Raw genomic sequence first — 24,133 nt, 5'->3', positions numbered from 1 at the left:
CAATTTTTGAGATTGACTGAGACTGGGCTAGCAAGATTTGGTAGGTTGATTGCATGAACTGCTGTAGGGTATCCTCTAAAGACGAGCCTGTTTCTTGTTCAATGGAATATGATAGGTCGGATTGGGCATGACTTGGATTAGACATGTTGAATTCATGCCCTATTGGAGACTGGGTATGACTCCATGAAAATTTTGGATTATAGGTGGGGACAAAATGGATATCAAAAGATTCACCATAATCATGCATATCATTAGTTTCTTCATAATTTAAATTTGAATGCTCATAATAGTTGTACTCAAAATTCCAACTATAATTAAAATGATCCATTTCAAGAGATGTTTTTTTTTTAAAGAAAAACAATTAAAACAGAAATTAAGAAGAGTACTAAACACAAAAATAAAATAAATAAAATAAAGATAACATAAACAATATTAAGAAATGCAAACAAGAGCTAGGGCAAGATTTGAGTTTCTTTTTTTTTCTTGTATTTTTCACAATATTACACTAAAATATTATAAAAGGCAAAGAAAAATAAGACTAAAATTTAGGCAAGAGTAGGGAGGCATAACATACCATCAACCATAACAAAAATAAAGTAAAAATTAGGAGGCATAAGTGCTATCAACTAAAATATAAGATAGAAGACTAGGAGGCAAAATTGTCATCAACTAGTAACTTGCAATAAATAAATAAAAATAACAACAAGATAAATAAAGAAAATTACAACAAAATTATAACAAAATTAGGAGGCACAAGTGCCATCGACTATAAAAATTAAAATAATAGATAGGAGGCACAAGTGCCGTCAACTAAAAAAAACAATAAATATAAATATAAATATAAATATATAAGTAAGTTTTTTTTTATGGGTGGTAGAAGCGTCCCAAATTTTTTTTTTTTTTTAGTTTTTATAGATATATATATTTTTTAGTTTTTTTTTTAAGTGCAAAAAATTAAAATAACTAGTAGAAGAATTCACTAACCTTGAGATAAATTTCGTTTCTTTTATTTTGCAACTCCCCGGCAACGACGCCAAAAACTTGATAGACCAAAAACGGGTATGTTTTAAAAATTTATACTCGCAAGCGCACGAATCGTATATGGAATATAGTGTTCGTGTAAGCACGAGATCGAACCCAAAGGAGTTGTCTAAAATCAAAAAGAAAACTATTTTAAATCAAAAGTAATAAATTTTAACCTAGCTCCAAAGATTTATGAGTTTTAATATTATGAACGTAAAATAAAAGATTGAAAAATAAAGCTATTTAAGATAATAAAAATAAACCAATAATGATTTGAAAATAAGTGTTAAAAGAAAAGATTATTAAGATACTAGAATCCACAAAATGTAAGTTTAATAATATTTATTAGTATATTGATTCTCAAGTTTTAGTGATAGTTAAAATAATTCAAACTATCATTTTCCAAATAGATTTATAATTTTAAGCACAAATTACTTCTAAAAAGATAGGATTTTTCTTCATTTTTCAAAATTATAATTTCAAAGTATTTAGTGTAAATCAATCTAATGAAATAATAAATAAATCAATGAACATTATTTATAAGGCAAAACATAATATTTTTGTTCTAAGCATGGATGTGTACAATTTAATGACACATCTTACACAAAGAATATTATGTTTTTTTGCACTAATGAAGAACAAAGTGTAAATATGTGCTAACAATCACAAATACATGATATTTAAGATGAAAGAAGATATTTGAAGAAGAAAATTCAATAAACTTTGTTGCACAAAATGGGAAATCAACATACAAAATAAATACTATCTAGTTACAAATTGTTTCATCATCACCTTAATAATCTTAAAAAGAATAGAAACACATGACTAGAATAGCAAATACAAACTAAAAATTACAAACATAAATAGGAAAATTTAAAGGATGAACCCCCAAATTTTTCCTCTAAAAATACAAAGAAAGTAACCAAAAAGAAGAAGAAGATAAAGAGAATTGAGAGGTTTTGAATGTGTAGAAATTATGGTATAGTAACCCCTCCCTAAATGGTCTTCAAAACTTCATATTTATAGCCAAAATGAGTAAATTAAAATAATCAATTTAAATTAATTAAATTGATTAAATTAATTAAATTGATTAAATTAATTAACTTAATAATAATATGGAAAATATGGGTAAATTATAGGGTGTAATTATGATGTTTTGGGGTAAAATGTGTAGAAAGTAGGGTAAAAATATGACATTTTTAGACATAGGGGACAATAGTACAAAGTGCTTTTGTTGGGCTCAAAAAATTGGTGAAATGGCTGCTGGTTGGCTGTTTGCTTCAGTGGGCCGAATTAGGCTTGGCTGTGCCTGGCATTGGCGTGGAGCGTGGTTGTTGAAGGCTGAGGCTGGCAGGACCAAATAGATGTTAAGGCAAGGAGTGTGATGTGCTGAACGTGGTGTACGGCCTGGAGGCGTGGGAAGCAGGCAGTTGGCTGGAGGAGGTGGCGTTGGGCCTTGCTTGCTGGGCCTGTTTCTAGCTGGTGAGGAGGAAATGGTGGCTGGGCCGAAATGGGGCAGGAGGCTGTTGGGCTGGAGTTGCTTGAGCAGGCGGACCTGGCGAATTGGGCCTTGGCTGAATGGAGGATTGGTGTTATTGGCCATTTGCCACTTTTCTTCATTTCTTTCTTGAAAATGCCACACTTTTTCTTTATTTTTCTTGGCTTTTCAAAAGCAAAAATACACCAAAATCCCTAACAAAATAAACATAAATTAAATCAAAATTAAATATTTTCAATTATCCAATAAATTATATTAATTCATTGAAAATATTAATTAAAACTTAATTTAATTGAACATTTAGTTTCACTAAAACAACATTTTTTTACCTCAAACTAAACAATATTAATTCAAATAATTAACTACAACATTTTACAACAAAATAACTATAAAAACACACAAAAATATATATAATTAAAATAAACCTAATAAATTCAAAATTACTTAAAAATTTAATAAATCAATTAAAAACTCAAGGATTAAGCAACAATTAGCACATAAAAAGTGGTAAAATAATTCTATTTTGTAGAGTTATCAGTGACCTACTTATTTCTAGGCCTAGGAAAAATCTAAGAAGACATAGGTCTTTAAGTTTGAATTTATGAGCAAGAGTCTTTTTAAAAGAATTGACAGCATCTATATTATTACTAGCTATCACAATATCATCAACATAAATTAGTAAGGCTAAGAATACACCTTTGTGGTTTTTGATGAATAAAGAATTGTCGGATGGAGATTGAAAAAAACCATCTTGAAGAAGGATAGTGCTTAGTTTAGTAAATCATTGTCGTGAGGCTTGCTTGAGTCCATAGTGACTTTTTTGTAACTTGCAAACGGCATTAGGAGGCAGCTCCCCCTTACTATGATAACCATGGGGTATCTTCATGTAAACATCTTCATGAAGGTCTCCATGAAGGAAGATGTTATTGATATCCATTTGGTGTAAGGACCAATTGTTAATGGCAGCCAAGGCAAGCATTAATTTGAGGGTGTTGAATTTAGCAACAAGAGCAAAATTATCGTTGTAATTGATGCCTTGTTGTTGAGTATAGCCTTTGGTGACAAGGCGGGCTTTGTATCTATCCACTTCTCCATTAGGTTTGTATTTGACTTTGTATATCCATTTGTTTCCCATTGTGTGACAGTCGGCTGGAAGAGAAACAATAGACAGTGTTTGCTCGGATTCTAAAGCCACAAGTTCTATGTTAGGACTAGTTTTGGTACGTTTTTATGGCGTATTTTAAGATGCAATTTTAGTCTTTTATTTGGTTTTGTGCGATATTATGTCGGTGTTTATTGTGTTTTCAGGATTAAGTGTGGTTATTAAGGAAATAACTTGAAATTGGAGGAAAAGCGCTTAATTATTGAAGAAACGATGTTAAATGGGCTAAGGTATGGAAACTAGGCGAAACTGGGGGTCGAATTGATGATTTGGTGAAAATTTGGAATTAGAGCCATAACTTTATGGTGTAGAGCCACAACCTTAAGAGTTTCAAAGAAGAAGAAAACAATTTGCCAGAATTAGAGTTGCAGCTCTATCAGACAGAGCTGAGGCTCTATTAAAATCAGAATTAGAGTTGCGGTTCTATCAAACAGCGCTGCAGCACTACAAAATCCAGAGATGGAATCTGGATCGCAAAATGCACTAGAGCTACGGCTTTATCACATGGAGCCGCAACGCCATTTCGTACGGAAGCCAAATTTAGGGCATTTTTCAAGGGCAATTTTGTCCTTTCGCACATAATTAATTAGGGATTATAAAAGCTTTCTTAATAACGTTTTTAAGAGGAAGATTAACCCTAGGAGACGGCTGGAGGCACATTGTGGAGGATTGCAAGTGGAATCAAAGAATTCATCACAATTTTTTTCTTTTCTACTTTGAAAATCTGTATTTTGGATGCTTTTTAACTCTTCTATGGTTATTATGAATTTTGTCATAAACTAAACTATTTTTCTAGGGTGTTAATGGATTCTCCTGAAACTTTATATTGAATTAATGCAAGTTTTATGATTTCTATTCTATCTTGTGATCTATTCAAATTTATGCTTAATGCTTGTGATTGATTGGCCATCTATTACATGATTTATATGATTTTGTTTCGAAATATGAGAAGTGAGAATTGATTATGCTGTAATTGAATAGACATAGATTTCATTATAGGACGAGAGTACCTATTTGGTCTGTGTAGCTTTAGGGTTATTTTGCTTAATGTTTGTCTTATGTTCATTTATCACAGAGATGTAGAAAATTTACATAAGGTTGAGACTTGTATATCCTAGTAAGAATATAAGTTACTTTTGTTGACCTGCTATCACGAGAGAGAATTGAATAGTATAATTTGTGTTACTAAAATATAAAGTGGATGGTAGATGAAGTTAATTTCCCTAGTTCATTTAATTGTTGAATTTTATTTCTTTTGTTATTCTTTTATTCCTGCAATTACGTTCTTATTTCAATAGTTCTACTTAATTCTTATAATCAAATTATTGTTAACCAAATAGAATATTAGGATTAATGATTGGTACTTGGTAATAGTCCTTGTGAGTTGACCTTTCTTACATTATATTACTTGTTAAACGAACACGTATACTTACGTGTAGAAAATCCGTAACATTCTACATCCATTGCTTGTTGCCAAAGTGGGTCTTTAGAAGCTTGGGATTATGTTTGTGGCCTAGTTACTGTATTGGCAGCAAGTACAGCAGTCCAAAATAGCCTATCATAAGATAATGAACTTGATATAGGATGGTTAGTAGAAGTAGAAGCACAAAGATAATCTTGTAAATGAGGTGGTTTAGAAATTAAGCGACCACTCATTGTAGCTATGGGATTATCACTAGAGGAAAGAGTTTTTATGTTTCCAACATTTGGTTGAATTATGTCGTCTTGAGGAGTTGTTTTTGAAGTAGAACCTGCAGTAGGAAGGTTAGTGTTTGCAAAAAAGTTATGGTTAGACTTAGGCATAATATCAAAGGTAAAGAAGGAAGAAAATTCAAATGAAGTTTTTTTATTAGCAAATGAAGATATGCTTTCATGAAAGGAAATGTCTCTTGAAATTAGGATTTCATTGGTGTGAATGTCGAGAAGAAAATAAGCCTTTATGCCTGGAGGATAACCTATAAAAACACAAGCACGTGAGCGAGGAGAAAATTTATGCCTATGTTTATCAAGTGTGGAAGCATATGAAAGACAACCAAAGGATCTTAAGTGATCATAAAGGGGTTCCTTTTGATTGAGAATAGAAAAATGAGTCCTATTTATAAGGTACACGACTGTTTGAACCATATAGTTCCAATAAGGCAGTGGTAAGTGTGATTGAAAATGTAAAGCCCTAGACACATTTAATATGTGTTAGTGTTTTCTTTTGACCAATGAGTTTTGTTGTGGTCGGTCAACACATGAATGATAGTGACTGATACCATTTGAGGCAAGAAAAGATTTAAGATTAAGTTCTCTAGCATTGTCACTCCAAATTGATTTGATATTAGTAGAATATTCTATAGAAGCATAAGAGAAAAAATTAGGAATGACTTCTTGTGCGTCAGATTTGGCTTTAAGCTTGTAAACCCAAGAATAACGAGACATATCATCAACAATAGTAAGAAAAATTGTATATCCTTCAGTGGTAATAGTATGAAATGGTCTCCAAATGTCAATATGAATTATTTCAAAAGGTGCTAAAGCAAAATGATTATTTGAGGAAAATGGAAGAAGTTTTTGCTTTGCAAGATGACATATAGAACAATGCATATTAGAAGATTTGACAGTGGAAAAAATAATATTTTATCGACCTTTCGAGTAATAGAAAAAGATAGATGACCTAGTCTATTATGCCAATTATTAATGTCAATACAAACATGAAGAAATTTTTTTCCAAACAAGTAGCAGTCAGATCTTGCTCAAGGAGATAAAGGTTGCCATGTCTATAGCAATCTCAATCGGCAAAGTCGGAATAAGTTCCTGTATACAATAGAAATTATTGGAAAAGTTTACAACATATGAAGCGTTGTTAATGAATGAAGGAATAGAGAATAATTTGAAATTGAATTGAGGCACATAGAGGACATTTTTCAAGACTATTTTAGGAGTGACTTGAATAGTACCAGATTTGGTTATGGCAACAGTGACAACAGGCAATAAAATGTGTTGTTGGTATAATAGTATCAAAAGAAAGAAAACATTTTATATCATAACACACATGATGAATGGCTCCACTATCCATAATCCAATATTTAGAGGGTAGCAGCAGCGGGTATCGAAGTAGAGGTTGTAGATGAGTCCATGTCCTGTCCTTTTTTCATTTGTTGACTAAACATCGAAATGAACTATTGAACTAAGGTGTGAAAATTTGTGGCTAGATTTCTTGTGCGGAACCAGTGACTTGCATAACAAATGCTTGAGTAGAAGGGTGCTTTTTAGAGGGTTTCTTGTGCTCACCATACCCTGGTGGAAAGCCGTGGAGGAAACAGTATTTCTCGACTTAATGACCGGGTTTGTGGCTATTAGAGCAAGAAAGTCTAGGCTTCTTATTCCTTGAATGTTTGATTGGATGAATGAGAGGAACGGTAGGAGTAGCAGCAGCTCGGTACATGGACAATACCAAACTTTCTTTGGCATTCCTCTTGACAAATCATAGAAAAAACTTTGGATATATCTGGAATGGGTTCTATTAGTAGAATTTGTGCTCTAACGGATGAATATGAATCATTTAGACCAGTTGAGAATTGAAAAACTTGATCTAAGTTATAAGCATCAAGATTAGTTTGAGAAGTCGCACAAGTACAGGGAGTCTTGGGCGTAATTGTTGAATTTCATCCCACATAGAATTTAGTTTGGTAAAGTAGGCACTTACAATATTGTCCCCTTAACGGAGGCTGATAAGGGAAGTGTTGATCTTAAAGATACGAGGCCCGTGTCCTTGGTCAAAACATGGTTGAGGGTTTTCCACATGAGGGCAGCAGAATCAAGAAACATGATGCTATCTCCAATGTCTTTAGTAACAGAATGAAGTAACCAGGACATGACCATTTGATTGCATCGAGTCCAAGAATAGAATAGAGGGTCTGTGGGATGAGGCTGAGGAAAAGAACCAGTAAGGAAGCTAGATTTGTTCTTAGCGCCAACTGAAAGACTAAAGGCACGCCTCCATGACTGAAAATTAGGGCCGTTAAGTGGAAGAGAAGCAAGAATTATTCTCGAATGATCTCTGGTGCCCAAAAAAATAGGGGTTTGTAACATCTTCATAGGCATGTCAATCGATTCGGGCCAGAGAAACAAAACGATTTGGGGCTGACTCTATTCGCGTTGGAGTAGATTATGCACAAGTTGGAGCATATTTTGTTCGAGTGGGAGCAAAGTTGATGTGGCCATTGTTGTTTGCAGACCTAGTTTGAGTGTTGTGTGATTGAGTACTAGTTGATTGAGTCATGCTTTGTGTTCTTGGGTGAGCCATGGAGCTTCAATCGAGAAAGAGTTATAGCGTTGATACTATATTAGAAGAAACAATTTGAATATTACTATTATTTCTTAATAAAGAGTCTATACAAAGAGAATCTTATATAAGCTAAGATACATTCCAAGAATACATTTTAAGAGAATGGGTTGTTAAAATGTAACTAATATCTATCAACCTCTAATCCTAATATAAATCATAATAACTAATCTATAATATGTTTTTTTCATAGATTTCTAACTTCTGAGGGTATATATTGTTATTAGTCATGCATGGGTAAAATTATAACTAAAACGTAATTTATGTCTAATTTTTTCCCCAATACATTAGGGCAACTTTTAACATATTTAGAAATTATAATTAGAAATTTTGAATGTGGTTAGAATATGCTAACAGCTACACCTAGATATAAAACAAAGATTATTTAATATAAAAAAATGACATTATAACTTCCCAAATGTAGAGATATGGACAAGTTTATAATTAAAATAATACCAACATTATTTAAAAATAAATAGAAGTAAAAATGTGGGCTAAAGCATTGTCATTTATTGCAGCTCCCCACAACAAACCATGTGATGATCAATTTCTTGTCAGTCTTTCTTTCTTTGATAGTGAGATCTTAACACTAAAGAAAGAGTCTTAACAAAGAGGGAAAATGGATTAGCCATTTCCCAAGTGCCTCCGGCCGACACCATGGGAGCCTCACCCTTAAGCTTCTCCCCAACTCTGTTACTATTAGTTTCACCTTTTCTTCTTCTTCTTCTTCTTTTTCGTAATCATAACTTAAACCAAACCCAGCTAATCATTCACTCTTTTTCAGCTCCTCTGACTAATAGTTATTACATTTATAATACTACTAGTACTAGCAGTACCCAAAGTGATGATACTTACAACACCAACCGTACAACTCCACCAAAAATTTATTTAGACTTTATTGACTCAAATTTTGTGCATCCAAACAGTACTACTTATAATCATAGTATTTTGGGTGGTAAAAATGTAAGCATTATTGGAGAACTTTTTATGAATGGGTTTTGTTTCAATTATGGTTTAATTCTTGGCTTACGCTTAATCTTGTTGTGTGCTTTTTGAGCAGATCATCAAGAAGAAGAAGAAGAAGAAGGGTAGGTTGGACAGAATTGAGTATGATTTGACTCAGGCTCGAGTAGCTATTCATCAAGCTATTGTGTCTAAAAGTTTTAAGTCTGATAGGAAAGAGAGCTTTGTACCAAGAGGTTCCATTTACAGGAATCCATATGCTTTTCATCAGTAAGTATAGTACTTTTTACATACACATGATGACCAATCCCTTGTTACTCATTTTTTTCTTATTATTTCATTTTCTTAATCATTTAATCATCAAAAGAAGATAAACCTACTTTCTAGTTTTCTATTTGCAAATTACCCATGAACAAAAATTAATGTTAAAATTAATAACAAACTATTTTTTTCCATATTAAAAGTGGTAATTTTTATGGAAGAAAAACAGGAGTCACATAGAGATGGTGAAAAGATTCAAAGTGTGGAGCTACAAGGAAGGAGAGAACCCAATATTCCACATGGGACCAGTGAACAACATATATGGGATTGAAGGACAATTCATAGATGAAATAGAGAGTAAGAAGAGCCCATTTTGGGCAAGACATCCAGAGGAGGCTCATACATTTTTTCTGCCATTGAGTGTGGCCAACATCATTCACTACGTTTACAAGCCAAGAATTACTGAAGATGACTACAAACGAGATCGTCTACATAGACTGGTGAATGATTACGTTGGTGTTCTGGCCAATAAGTATTCTTACTGGAATAGAAGCAATGGTGCTGATCATTTCATGGTTTCTTGCCATGATTGGGTGAGTTTTTCTAATTTCCTTTTTTGCTTTATAGAGAGTTCTATGGATATTCTTGAATTATTAATGATTATGCATGCAATTATTTAAGAGAAATGCATATTATATATACTTCAGTTGAACCACCACTCAGGCTAGCTCAGTAGTGAGATTGTTGGGGTAAGGGTCATTGAAGGGAGATGTTTTTTATTGGAGGCATTTTGTTAAACATTTTTAGTTGGAGTACTATATGTAGATTTTATTTAAAAAATTTGAAGATATGAATTTTGGGTAATTATTTGGGAAAAAAAACATTAGTGGTTAAGGGATTAAATTAAGAGGAACAAAGGACCTCCTTTTTCTTTGTTTGTAATGGGATCATTGTGCTTACCCATAGAAGAATGTATGGTTCAACTGAAATTTCAATCTTAATAATGTATTATCTACTTTATTCCTATATTCAGGGACCACAAATTTCAGGTGGCAAGCCTGAACTTTACAAGAATTTCATCAGAGTTCTGTGCAATGCCAACACCTCAGAAGGATTTAAGCCCAATAGAGATGCCTCACTCCCTGAAATCAAACTCCCTGTTGGAAAGCTAGGCCCACCAAAAGCGGGCCAAGGCCCAAACAACCGCCCAATTCTAGCCTTCTTTGCAGGCAGGGTGCATGGAGGTATTAGAAAGATCTTGCTCAAACACTGGAAGGACAAAGACAATGATGTCCAAGTCCAAGAGATGCTCACAGGGGCCCAAAATTATCACAAACTAATGGGCCAAAGCAAGTATTGCTTGTGCCCAAGTGGACATGAAGTGGCAAGCCCAAGAGTGGTGGAGGCTATAAGTGCAGGGTGTATCCCTGTGATTCTCTCTGAGGGTTACTCATTGCCATTTAGTGATGTGCTTGATTGGAGCCAATTTTCAATTAAAATCCCAATCTCAAAGATTCCAGACATTAAGAAGATCTTACAAGCTGTTCCAAATGAGCAGTACCTAGAATTATACAAGAGAGTGATTAAGGTTAAGAGACATTTTGTGTTGAACCGGCCGGCCCAACCATTTGATATGATTCATATGGTGCTTCACTCCGTTTGGCTGAGAAGGCTCGACTTTAAATTTTGAAGCTTGAACTTTTTTTTGTGTGCAGTATATGTGTTGTATATACAAATTTACAATGGAAAATTTAAAAGAATAAAGTGAAGACTTTTTTTGTGTTCTCTTGAGCTTGGTGTGTGTATTTTTAGAGTTCTTTGTAGGATATTATTAGTGAAATCAGGACTCGATTAAGCAATGTCATATATCAATGGGTACTTGTACGAACTCAGAGACTCACACAGTAATAAAAATGTCTAAAGACATCTCTAACCCATAACACTATGTATATATAGTGTTGCACCAACACTAAAACTAAAAAATCTTTAACACTATATTTTTTTTCCATTCCAACCATAACACCAAAAATTACACAAAAAATATATTCTTTATTATTTTATCTTATATATAAAATAATATACATATATATTTATTATTAAATACTAATAAAAAAAAGCAAAATAGTATTGTTTTTTATTTTTGTCATTGCTACAGTACCTCACCATATTTGGTGGAGTACTTTAACTTGACAGCATAATAGTGAGATAAATAGAATTTGATTGATTTAATTTTGTGCATTTTTAGTACTATATTTGCTGTTTTGAAAGAATAGTCAAATAGCTCAACAAAAAAAAAAGTAAAAAAATTTACATGATTTTTTTTGTCAATTTACATGGTTTTCATTGATTTACTATTAATTAATTAATGACAACATATTAAGGCTACAATTGGTTTGAGATTGTCTTTTTAACCATCAACAGTGGATTCTAGTTTTCCTCCTCTAACTTCATAAATTTCATAATGCAGTTATACTTTTCAACTCTATATAATGACACAATTGAACAACATTAGTACATAAGATTTTGAAAAGCAAATGAATCAAAGTGCTCAAACAATCTAAGTTTCTTACAGTTCATGAAAACGTATTATACAATTTTTACAAGATATTGGACTACAAATCCTATCAATTTAGTACTAATCATATGGAAAACACATATAAGCACAAACCAATACTAGATTGATCGACAGTGATACTATCAACTTGTTCCCAGAGTTGTACGTTGAAGAAGGTTGTGTTTAGCAGAATTGAGGTTTTGAAGAGCATTTCTCATGTTCATTCTCTCATTAGGAAACTTTGTAGTGCAAGAAAGTCCAATTTCAATGACTGGTCAGACAGTCATATTGCAAATTTCTACTGACATATTGACCTTGGTGATACAGATTTTCTGCAAGTTGTAGAAGCTGAGAATCTATTATTTCAATAAACTTTTGTGGAAAAGATGACTGCACCCATTGAGGCAGGTTTAGATCTTCCGTAAAGCTTTCGTTGGTAGGACTCTTCCCTGTAAAGAGCTCAAACAACATTACTCCAAAGCTGTATGCATCTCCAGCTGCGGATGGTCTCTCTCCTAGGCCGTACTCTGCCCGTTTAATTTCAGAGTCAAGCATATGTTTAAGAAAAAGAAGTATTTCATGGTATCTACAACTATAAACGTACATCTTGTGATATTATGAGACATAAATGGTATGTAAATTTAATCATTTGCTGGTCTATGAACAAACTAACGATATTATTAGGCTCACAAATATGATGACCATCAAGATTACCGAGTAACTAAGCTTAGTTCAATTCAATTGACTCATGAAAAAGATATATCAAGAAGTACCACTTACCAGGAGGTATGTATCCGATCGAGCCTTTTAGAACATGAGTGGAGCTAATCGAAGTTTCAGAGGCTTTCTTCTCCATCAGCAACAACCTAGCCAAACCAAAATCTCCTACCTTTGCAACAAAATCACCGTCCAAAAGAATATTGCTTGGCTTAATGTCACAGTGTACCACTGGAACTACACAATCATGGTGCAAATAATCCAAAGCACAAGCAACATCAATGGCCACATTCAATCTTTCAACAATGTTTAATGTACTCCCATCTACTTTTCTTCTCTTACCCCTAATCCAGTCGTCCAAGCTCCCATTACTAAGATACTCGTAAACAAGAGCTAGAAAATCATAGTTCTTGTAGTCTATGCTGGAGCATGATGTGACCAATTTAACAAGATTCCGGTGTCTCACATTCCTGAGTGCCTCACATTCTGCAACAAAACTCTTCCACGAGCTATTCTTAAGAACCTTTACTGCGATAAACATATCTTGATCTACAAGATAACCTTTGTAAACTGAGCCGAAGCTTCCACTTCCAATCAAGTTCTCCTGGCTGAAATTCTCAGTTGTGTGACGCAGTTCTTCGTACGAAACCATTTGATGTTTTTCTTTCAGTGGTCTATCATAAACTTGTGTAGCTTTTGCTTTCCTTTTGCGAAGATAAAGCAACATTAATCCAACGACTAAGCACAACATTAAAATTAATGGGATAGCAACAATAAAAATTTCTTTCAACTTTTTTCTTTGTGTACCTCTACTATTTAGGCATCCCAATTGTAAGCAAAGATTTTTGTTACCTTCCAAGTGGACACTAGAGTTGTATAACGTGATCACATTTCCTCTAGGAACTACCCCTTCTAGGTTGTTAAAAGATAGGTTTAAATACTTGAGTGCCTTTAAATCTTGCAGCTCAGCAGGAATGGAGCCAGAAAGCTGGTTTGAAGATAAGTCAAGCACTTCAAGGCCTTTCAGTTTTCCTAGACTACTTGGAATAGGACCAGAGAAACTATTGTTAGCCATGAACAACGCCTGCAAGCTTTTACAACTCATGATTGAGATCGGAACATCACCAGACAAAAGATTGTTGGAAACATCAATAGTGGTGACCTTTTCTAAAAGCTCAATTTCTTTAGGCAAAGGTCCACTTAGAAGGTTATTAGAGAGATTAAGAAAAATGTTCAAGCTAGGAAGATTAAGAAGAGACTTTCCAGGAATGGTTCCATTGAGTCTATTGTTGGACAAGTCCATCCAATTCAGATTCTCAAAACCTCCAAAACTAGACGGTATATAACCTACCAAAGAATTTTTTGATAAATCAACAGAATTTAGTTTTCGTAGATTACCTAAAGTATTTGGAATAACACCTGATAACTTGTTCTTCCCCAAACTCAGACTCTGAAGTTCTTTGAGCTCAGCAATCTGAGGTGGGATTTCACCAGAGAGCGAGTTGGAGCGTAAATTTAGCAAAGTCAAGCTCCTAAGACGACCAATCGAAGTGGGTATCTTTCCATGAATACGATTCCCACCCATGTAGAGCTTAGAAAGAACCTTGCTTAGGTTTCCAATGGTATCTGGAATAACACCCTCAAAGAGATTAGAATCAATTGCAAGGTACTTGAGTTTCGTACTGTTTGTCAACGAAGAGACAAAATTAAGACCATTGTCGCCGGAGCTACGAATTTGATTGAACGCAATATTATACGTCCTAAGAAAAGGGAAATTTCCAAGCCCCGGAGGTACTGTTCCGACGTGAAAATTATGAGCAGTACGAATTTGTTGTATGTTGGTAATATTATGCAGAGAGTCAGGAATCTTCCCAGTGAACTTGTTGAAGCAGAAGATTAAAACTAATAACTTCGGAAGCTTAAGGCCAATATCATGGGGGATTTCGCCAGAGAGCTCGTTGTTTCCTACGGCTAGCGTGGATAGAGAGCTAAGATTGTATATCAATGGAGGAATAGGACCGATGAGGTTGTTACTGGTGATATCGAGTTCCACGAGATTATGAAGGCGACCCAAGTCACTGGGTATGGCTCCGCTAAAAGAATTGGATCCAAGGTTTAAGATGGAGAGTGAAGAAAGATTGGCTAAGGACTTGGGGATTTCGCCATAGAAATTGTTTCCACCAAGATTCAAGATTTTGAGCTTGCTCGGATGGTGGCTGCGCTGATCGGGAACTTTGCCTGTGATTCGATTAGAAATCAAATCTAAGGTTTCCAATGACCTCAATTGGAAAATTTTTGATGGGAGAACACCTTGAATTTGATTGAAGCTCAGGTTGAGAACCCTTAGCCGGGAAAGCTGGGTTATTTCGCCGGGAATCGGTCCGACGAACTGATTCTTTTGGAGCCAAGGTACCGGAGAAAAGAGAGATTACCAAAATGTGGGCTAATGGAGCCAGAAAGCCCAAATCGAGAAAGCTTAAGGCCCACTACTCTTGGGCCCAGTTTGTTGTTACAAACAACTCCTGTCCAGTTACATGGCGATGAAGTTTCGGCCCATGAGGAGATTGGGCTGGAAGGATCAAAACTTATACTTGACTTGAAACTCAACAAAGCTTCTCCGTCTGTCCTAATGTTTAGATTGGCTAAAACGACACTAGAAACCATAAACTTGAGAAATAATATAGTTAGAATATATAATGTTTCAAATTGATGAAAGATAAGGAATGAATGAAAACCCATATCTAAGGAGAGATTTCTTTGGCATTCTTAGTTGATATGATTTGATATCTGCAGAAATGAGTTCAGGGAATTCAATTTATAGCAAAATACTACATAATCATATACCTAGTCAAGTGAGCAGTTACGAAATGATGACTAATCTTTGCTAAAATGCAAGTCAAAATTGTGATGCCCCATAAGTCATAAGAGATTATGAAAAGTCTTTGCTAAAATGCCCAAGTGGCTTTTAATAAGAACCCCAAAACCACCACAACAACAATAATAAAGGAAAAATTATACATAATATTGTAAATTTAAAAATATGAAATTTTACAAAAATTGTAAAAATACTGACAATAATTTGTAATAGTATTTAGTCTGTAAACATTGTTTATAAATAAACTGTATAGTTACAAATTTAAAAATAAAAATAAAGATAAAATGCATTTACGATTATGACCACCTGTACACGAAATAAGTATGACTAAATCTAATTTTCAATGATAGAAGACAAGTGTCCAATCCATGTACACAGAATGATAGTACGACTATGTCCAAACGCGTGTGTTATTAAATGGGAGTAATGCAAATGTTTTTTCTAATAGAATAGCATCGTTGTTTTCTAAGTCGATGCAACAATAGTATTTGAGCATCACACGTTATTGTATTGATTTTATCTACGCGTCTTAGACGTTATATCAATAGAACAGTCTCTTCTCACGATATAAATATATATATATATATATATATGTATCACTGCTGGGAGTGGATGGCTCATGCATATGATCTAACCTCTATATATGTGTGATAAGAATGTAAATAAGGGATAAATTCAAAGTCAAGTCATATGGTGGTATACAAATGCTGCAAAATACTACTGTTTTAGTGCTGTGCTGTGTTAAGTAGTTACACATATATAGAGGTTCAAGAGACTTGCGCATGGAAAAAAAAAATTTGTATGAAAGTTAAATTTAAATATATATATATAGGATTTTTTGGTTGAACGTAGAAAGTGTATAGACATAGGGTGACTATGAAGCATATTAATATTTGTATTATTATTAGGGATTGGTTCCTTTGGACACGTAAATATAATCCAAGGCTCCATAATAAAAACATAGATTAGAAAACTTTAATAGGCCACCTTTGTTCGCTGCCTCTATCGATGCCGCAAAATATACCTCTCCCTTCTCCAAACACGTCCAGATGACTCATTGATTGGAAATGTGAATGATCTAGCCATTGTTTTTGATGAAATTTTGTCCTTTTATAAATTTTAAGATTAATTTTTTTTGCTTGATTGTGTTTGGTAAAGTTTTTGTTTTTGATTTTTTTAAATACAAAAATTGAAATTTTTTTTTTTTTTTATTTTTTTTTATTTTTAAAAAATAAAACTATGTTTGGTAACTATTTTTGTTTTTTGTTTTTAAAAACAAAAAATAATAAATGTATTTGATAACTTTTATTTTTATTTTTTGTTTAACAATATAAAATAAGGTGTTGATTTGAAGAAGAGATGAAAAAAAATAAAAAGTTTAAAACAGTTTAAAAAAAATTGAAAGTGAAAAAATTCTTTTCAAAATTTAATGAATTTCAATTAAATTTTTTAAAAATAATAAATGAAAATAAAGTTACCAAACACTGTTTTATGTTTAATTGTCAAATTTTTAATTAATTAAATAAATTATTTTTTTAAGTGTTACCAAACAACACCAATAGGTTAGAAGATAATTATTCTCATGAGCATTATTCAAGTTGGAAGATTCTATTATTATTATTATTATCATAGTTTATGTTGTCAAATTAATTTTGAATGTTAGTAAGTCATGTTAATATGAGTGTGTTGTGAAATTAATTTAGTCTTCATAATTTTATTATAACTACTTTGCTTCACAACATTAGAAAATCTTTTGAGTTAATATCCAATTAAAACTCATTTTATTGTTTGTATTTGTTTGATTTGTGATTTTACTAAAGTTTATTTCTTTTATGTTGCTTGATAATTGTGTGGGTTGGCTGTCAATTTTTTTATATGAATTATTTTGTTGAGTAATGCAAGACTATATCATTTCAAATAAACAAAAAATAAAAATAAAGTAAAACCATTTTTTAATGAATTTTCGTTGTGAAAGGCAATAACTCAAATGAATATATGAAATTAATTTTAAATTGTATAAGCAGCAAAGGAAATAAACCATATGTGCCAATCTTATAACACAAAACACTACGTCAGTAAAGCAACTTTAATGAACCGTGGATTAAGTAGTCAAGGATGTGATAATGTAAATAAGTCTTTTACTTCCTTACGAGGACTTTGAAAAGTCTTAACCAATGATTTCATGTTGTTATATCCTTGTTGTTTGCATATTTTAATTTGGATTTGCAATATAATACAATGACTTAGTAGCATTATGTATTATGATTGAACATTGTTTTGGAGTTCTCAAATCACTCTATTAGTGATAGAATGCACGAAGGCACTTGATAAAGATTATCAAGCTAATTTATCTCTTTTATAGTTATCAAGATGATTTATTAGTATCTATGTAACGCCCTGGATAGCCAAGATTGTTACACTGTGTGTTTATAAAGATGCAAGACTTGCTAATCAAGTCATTTAATTCAAAACGTGTTACTGAAACTATAGTTGAACTAGGGTTAAAAGATTTTGGTCTCAAAAGTTGCATTTCTTATAAATAATCATCTTCTTTTTACATGGGATCCCAAAAGTAATAAGTTTAAGATTGTCTACAAAAGATTCAAGATTTAAATACAGTGATTAGCCATACTAAGGCAAAACAGACAGTTAAGCATATCCCGTCCTGTTCCACTCCTCGGCCATGGCAGCCGAACAACTGGCTATGTACATTCAGCCCCGCAGCCCTCCATCTCAGGATTGGTCCAACTTGTCTTTGCCTTTACCTGCACCATAAAGCATCCGTGAGCCAAGGCCCAGCAAGAAAACACAATAACTAAGCACAATCATTCAATGGACAAGCAGATAACTCATATCGCATAAGCCTGTACTCAACAGTTTAAGCATTCATGATAATCAAGTATTCATCATACCAAGTATATCAATTCATATCAATAATCACTACACATATGATAACTAGGGTTAATTCCCTTAGGCCGCACCCTCTATTTATCCCACTGACTCCGGCCCGCTTAAACCGAGCTCAGTGAATATTAAGCTGTCCTCGGCTACCAGTGGCCGAGCCGCGCCCTGTGCGCAAGTATAATTTACGGCACCCTTACGCCATTTATCACATGTCCCATGGCGTAATACCATTTATAACATTGTACAGATATCGAGAGCACTTAGTCCCATCACAAACACATAACCGGGTGCAGTTTTCTTACCTTTGGATTTGCTAGCTTTGTTCGATTTAATCCTCAAGCACGATCCCTCCTGAGCCCTAGCGCACACCTAGTCACAACCATAGATCAAAATCATCACCAAACCTCAAGTCCAAAACCTAGCCTCGGGACCAATCCCGAGCCCTCGGGAACCTCTAATTCCACCAAACGGGGTGGTGGAATCAAACCCCGAACCCCCAGGCAAAAACCCTTGAAAATAACCCTAAAACTCTTTTCTGGAAACAGGGTAGCACTCTTTGGAGGGCGCTACAACGCTACAAACAGAACCTAAAAGCGTCCCAGACAACATGGCCTAGCGCTACAACGTCCAAAGGCTAGCGCTGTAGCGCTAGTCACAGAACAGCAACCCTGAAATTTTCCCTCCTTCAATTTTCCCGAGCCAAACCTTACCAAAACTTTTCCAATCTTTAACCAAACTTAAAAACAAGCTTATCAACATGTCTAACTCATCCCAAATGACCCAACCACATAAAATCTAAGCACATGCACTCCAAATCCCAAAATTCACCATGGCTGGACCTCAAACTCAGAAACTCAAATCCTTAAACTAACCTCTACACCTCCTTGACTTACTCCTCCACAAATCCTCAGCTTTAAACTATCCTCTACACCTCCTTGACTCACTCCTCCACAAATCCTCAGCTTTAATTCCCTAGAATTCCCATCAAATTTAGCTTAGAAATCTAGTTCAACAGCAAAACCAGAAACTGAAGAAAACCTTAAAATCTTACCTCAAATGGATGAGTAACCTCTGCTAATCCTCAAGCTTAACTCAAGAACCCAATTGCTAAGCTTGACCTAGCACTCCTCTGAACCTCAGCTCCAAAAGACCCCAAGAAATGGTGAAGAAATCCTAAACCGAGAGAGAGAGAAAAAAAATAGACTTCCACTTCTTTTTCCTTCTTTCCTTCCTTTTCTTCAGACTTCTATTTCTTTCTACACATCCCACTAAGGCATAAAGAAGCAGTTATACTTATCCCAGTTTTTAACTCAAATGACCAAAATACCCTCCCTTTATTTCTAAGCCTTTAAATCAACCTAGGGGCATTTTGGTCATTACACCCAATTCCCGCTAATTCCTCGAATTCCTCTAATATTTACCGCTTACTTCCCGATACCTAACTAATCACCAATTATATTCCTCAATGTCAAAATAGACTCCGATATATTCTCTAAATTCTAGAAATACCCCCAGGCTCGCCCTGAGCCGGGTATAAATCCCCGCCGTGACTTTTTCACTAACTCGCTCACTAGGATCGCCTTGAGTGACATATTATAAATATATCCACATAATAATGTGGTCTCATCAATTTATCACATACATATACAATTATGCCCTCAATGGGCCAAAATTACAATTATGCCCTTTTAACCTAATCAGGGCCTACACACATACTAATACACATAGTCATGCATCACAGATATTCAAATAGTCATATCACATGCGTTTAATCATTAAATCACATATAATCCAGTTATGCCCTCCTGACACACTAATCAAGGCCCTTAAACCTTATTAGTAAATTTGGGTTGTTACAATCTATTGATATGCTTTATGGGTCATTAGAGAATTGTGTTATGTACTGTTGATGATTTATAGACTGATTTGTAGTGTATACTTTATTATTGGTGACTGCAAAAGGTCAGTTGGAATGGATAATACAATTAATTAAAACAGATGAAGATATATGTATATAGAAGGACACTTTGATTTGGTATGGTATTTAGATGTAGGTATATTGCGCTTTTTAAGAAAAAACTAATAATGTGCTTTATGAATCGAGTAATGATACATACACTCTCATAGATTTTATGTTGGCTTGTCATTTATTGGTGGTACAGTGTTGCTTTGAGTTGTTGATGTTGGTGTTGCCCTTTTTAAATTCTAATAGAGATGCTTCATTTATTATTGATATTTTTTTTGTTTGATCGACAGTAAGTGTGTTGGCAATGTGGTTGTTCGGTGTATTTTTTTTATTCGTGCAAAGTTATTTTTATTTTGATATTCTTATTACACTGTAATTATTTTTCTTTTTCTTTTTTTGGATTTTGTTAAAACTTGTATGTTTATTTATTATTTTTTATTTTTTATTTTAATGAAGATTTTCCATATAGGTATCCATATCAATTTGTGGACTTATATGGATAAAAAATGTTTAGGTGAAGTTGTTAAGGCATTCATTTGCCTTTCAGAAGAGTTTCATGAATTGAAGGATGATGTTGCAGCTATGTGAGACGAGGCAACTCAATTATGTGAGAAGGAGGCTAGGCGTGTTGAGGATGAAAAGTTTTTTGATGTTACAATTGAGGAAGGTTGTCGGTTGTTGAAGGATTCTGACAGGAATGGAAGTTTTAGAAATAAATATGGTGGAGTGAATGATATGAGTGACAAGGGAGATTGCATGGATGCCAACCATGTAATTGAATGTGATAAAGAGGAACATTCAATGTATTAAGTATGTGAACCAAAACGATGTAATTTGAATGTGAAGGAGTGGTCTGTTGTTACAATTGCAAGAAATTTTGTGGGTTCTATGGAAACTTAGAAAGAGAAAAGTGTGGCAAATATAATTGAATAAAAAATGGCTAGTGGTACAAACTCAAGTCATGTAGGTATTGTAAGAACGTCCTAACTATTTACTTTGTAAAACGTCGCTCAGCTCATGTTTATTGGAAAAATACCATTTTAAAGAAAAGGGTTTAGTGGGGCCTTGTCAAAACATGCAATTTGAGCCTAATAGTTCAAAATAAAAATATAGTGTCTTTATGCAGTATTTGAAAATAAAATAATAAGTCTCACTGATGTAAATAAAACATAAACCAGAACTTATCAATTCATAAACTTTCTTGGCGCTCATCTAGATCGTTAATCACTCATGAGACACCTCGCATCATACATGCCTAGACATCGAAACATCCCACATCACTGTGCATGCCAAGGGAAATCCTATTGCCTACCTAAAAGGGGTAAAGTAAGGTGGTGAGCTAAAAGCCCAGTAAAGAAGTACAAACAAAAATACAACAATTCAAGCAAAACACAAGGAAGACTACATACATATCGTAAACTCACGGCATATCATATCATAACCATATCATATTCAATTCATAATCATATCATATTCATAAGACTTCATAATCATAAGCATAATCATACATTGTGTGATCATGGCACCCCTATTGTCCATGTCACATCGTGAGGTAACCAGCAAAAGCAGAAACCGGTAAGACCTCCTTTATGATGTAAATAGGAACTCTGGTCCTTGAATAATCGCGGTGCATCCGCCCTATGAGTTACATCTTATCCTTAGTAACTCATTCGTTGTGTTGCGTTCAGCACGTTAACAACCTACTGCTTTTCATACAACATACAAGAAGACATACAACAATTCATAACATAACATAGTAACTCATACTTGTCATAACACTTTAGCTTACCATAGTTCATACTTTCCATAACACAATAGCTCTTGCAACATAATATCTCATACTTTTCATAACATATTTCATAGAAAATTCTAGCTAACTTCCTTACCTTCTAAGCAAAATAAAGTGCGGGGTAATTCACAACTTGCCTAGAATCACAATCAAACATTCGTCTTAATTTAAGCAAGATTACACATGCCCAACATGTTCGTATCCATCCAGGTATTGAGACTGTCTTGTTCATGTACGACTATAATAACTATCCCCTTCATTTCGTCCCAGAGTATCTCGGTATACAGGTGGTAGTCTTTGTTGTCTGCATCAGTCGCTAGGCCCTGGGGCATCTCTGTGCCTTGGAGGACCTCCGACCACAAAGCCTATATCAAGTTGCCTTATGTTCCTTAGTGGGGATTTCCTAGTCCTCGACTAGGTAGGACCTGTTCATCAGTGACCAGTCTGAAATACCAAGTCTAAACCGTGGGAACAAGCCAATTATGGGTGAGGGTCATGTTTACAGTGTGGTCACCTCCTTAAGAAAGATTGGATTGGTATAAGTTGGGGAAAGTTGGTTTTCATTGTATCTATAATTGTAATAGTCTGGTGTTTGAAATATTAGACATTTTGTGATTTTGGTTAAAAAAAAGTACCTGATACAAGGCAATGGAGTTTGTTTCAGTTGTCAAAGTGCTAGTTTCATTGAATCTGTAATGCAGCAAGTCTAAAATGAATGAATGCATTTTGACAGTTGTGCTTCATCTGGTTAAATTCTGGTCAAGTTAGTTTAAGTTCATTATGCTTAATTTTACAAATGCAAATAATAATTTTGATTACATGGTATCATGTGAAAAATTCATACAAGATGCAAGGTCATAATTGGCACCCAATATGACAGATACAAAATATAATTGGCACCCAAATTGATAGACAGATGCAAGTCATAATTCATAGACAAAAAAGTCATATCAGTTTGCTAAACGAACAGGCTACACAAAATACTTGGCCAAATCACAAGGTCCACGCCATATATATTTGTACACAAAATTAGGCCAAAGATGCCTGAAAACAAAGGTCATAAATGACCCAAAATAGTCTTAACAACAAAAGATGACAAACACACTATAACTTAGATTCTAAGATGGTGTTGGTTGAGATGAGGAAAATGTTGTTGTTGGTCCAATTTGTCTTCCTCTTCTCCTTTGTGTGTTTTGTTCTTGAGATGCAGTGGCTTGCTGAGAGGGTGGTGGCTCACTTTGTCTTCCTCTTCTCCTTTGTGTGTTTTATTCTTGAGATGCAGTGGCTTGCTGAGAGGGTGGTGGCTGGGATGAGGAAGTTGCAGCTACTGGTTGTCTTCCATGGGGTCTTCCACTTCTCCTAGGTGTGTGTTGCTATTGAGATGCAATGACTTGTTAAGAGGGTGGTGGTTGAGATGATGAAGTTGTTGTTGTTGATGTTGTTGATGTTGCTACTGCTGCATCTCTTGCATTCTTTTTGGCTCTCCTCTTCTATCTTTTCACAGTGTCAAGTTGTGGATTCTTTATAGGTGGTCTGCACTTTTCTTGGCAACAACAGGTTGAAATCAATAAATAAAAAGCAAATTAACTAAAACATTTATAAAATCATAATTGAAAAGCAAACTAACTAAAAATAATTGAAGATTGAATACCTGTGTCACTGTTGGATTCTTGCAAGTGACTCTTGAATGGCATGTTTGTTTGCAATTGCTGCAATGGTTTGGTTGACCAAAAATTCTTTTTTTGGTTGTATTGGTGTCATCTTCATCAGGTACATTTTTCCTTTTCTTCTTTGGTCTCCCAGACAAGTTTGATTCAGTTGGGGGGTAAATTGGATTCAAACCAGGATCTTGCCACTTATCAGGACTTGTCATTGGTCCAATAACTGTAGCATATTGTGCTTGAAAGTCTTCTTTTTTGTATGCATCAATTATAAAATAAAAAACATTCAGGTTAGAACTCCATATACATGCCAATGCATACCCACATGGTACCCCACTCAATTCAAAAGCTCTACAAGTGCATGTCCGAGTAGCTAGGTTACATGAGAAGCTCTCACTACCAAGATAAGTAACCTGAAACATGTTTGCAT

The 24,133-nt window shown here is 34.2% G+C and overlaps 1 protein-coding gene and 1 pseudogene across 3 annotated transcripts; one reads left to right on the top strand and one right to left on the bottom strand.

Annotated features, from left to right (window-relative positions):
• Nucleotides 1–8,565: 8,565 nt before the first annotated feature.
• Nucleotides 8,566–11,021, top strand: LOC133782782 (probable glycosyltransferase At3g42180). 3 transcript variants are annotated; one of them, XM_062222161.1, is made up of 4 exons: nt 8,566–8,976; nt 9,074–9,246; nt 9,467–9,830; nt 10,271–11,021. In XM_062222161.1, exons 1-4 carry the CDS (start codon nt 8,671–8,673, stop codon nt 10,925–10,927), a joined length of 1,500 nt encoding a protein of 499 aa, XP_062078145.1. In that variant the 5' UTR covers nt 8,566–8,670; the 3' UTR covers nt 10,928–11,021. The 3 variants fall into 3 exon arrangements, with proteins under 3 accessions (XP_062078145.1, XP_062078146.1, XP_062078147.1); XM_062222162.1 differs by lacking the exon at nt 8,566–8,976 and having other exon boundaries at nt 9,093–9,246; nt 9,459–9,830; XM_062222163.1 differs by lacking the exon at nt 8,566–8,976 and having other exon boundaries at nt 9,109–9,246; nt 9,441–9,830.
• Nucleotides 11,022–11,779: 758 nt separating this feature from the next.
• On the bottom strand, nt 11,780–15,332 carry LOC133782781 (probable LRR receptor-like serine/threonine-protein kinase At3g47570; annotated as a pseudogene).
• Nucleotides 15,333–24,133: the final 8,801 nt, after the last annotated feature.

Source organism: Humulus lupulus, chromosome 6 (genome assembly GCF_963169125.1).
Source record: "Humulus lupulus chromosome 6, drHumLupu1.1, whole genome shotgun sequence".
Taxonomy (NCBI): domain Eukaryota; kingdom Viridiplantae; phylum Streptophyta; class Magnoliopsida; order Rosales; family Cannabaceae; genus Humulus; species Humulus lupulus.
Note: the sequence above shows the minus strand (reverse complement) of the source record. Positions and strands in the feature narration are given on the sequence as shown.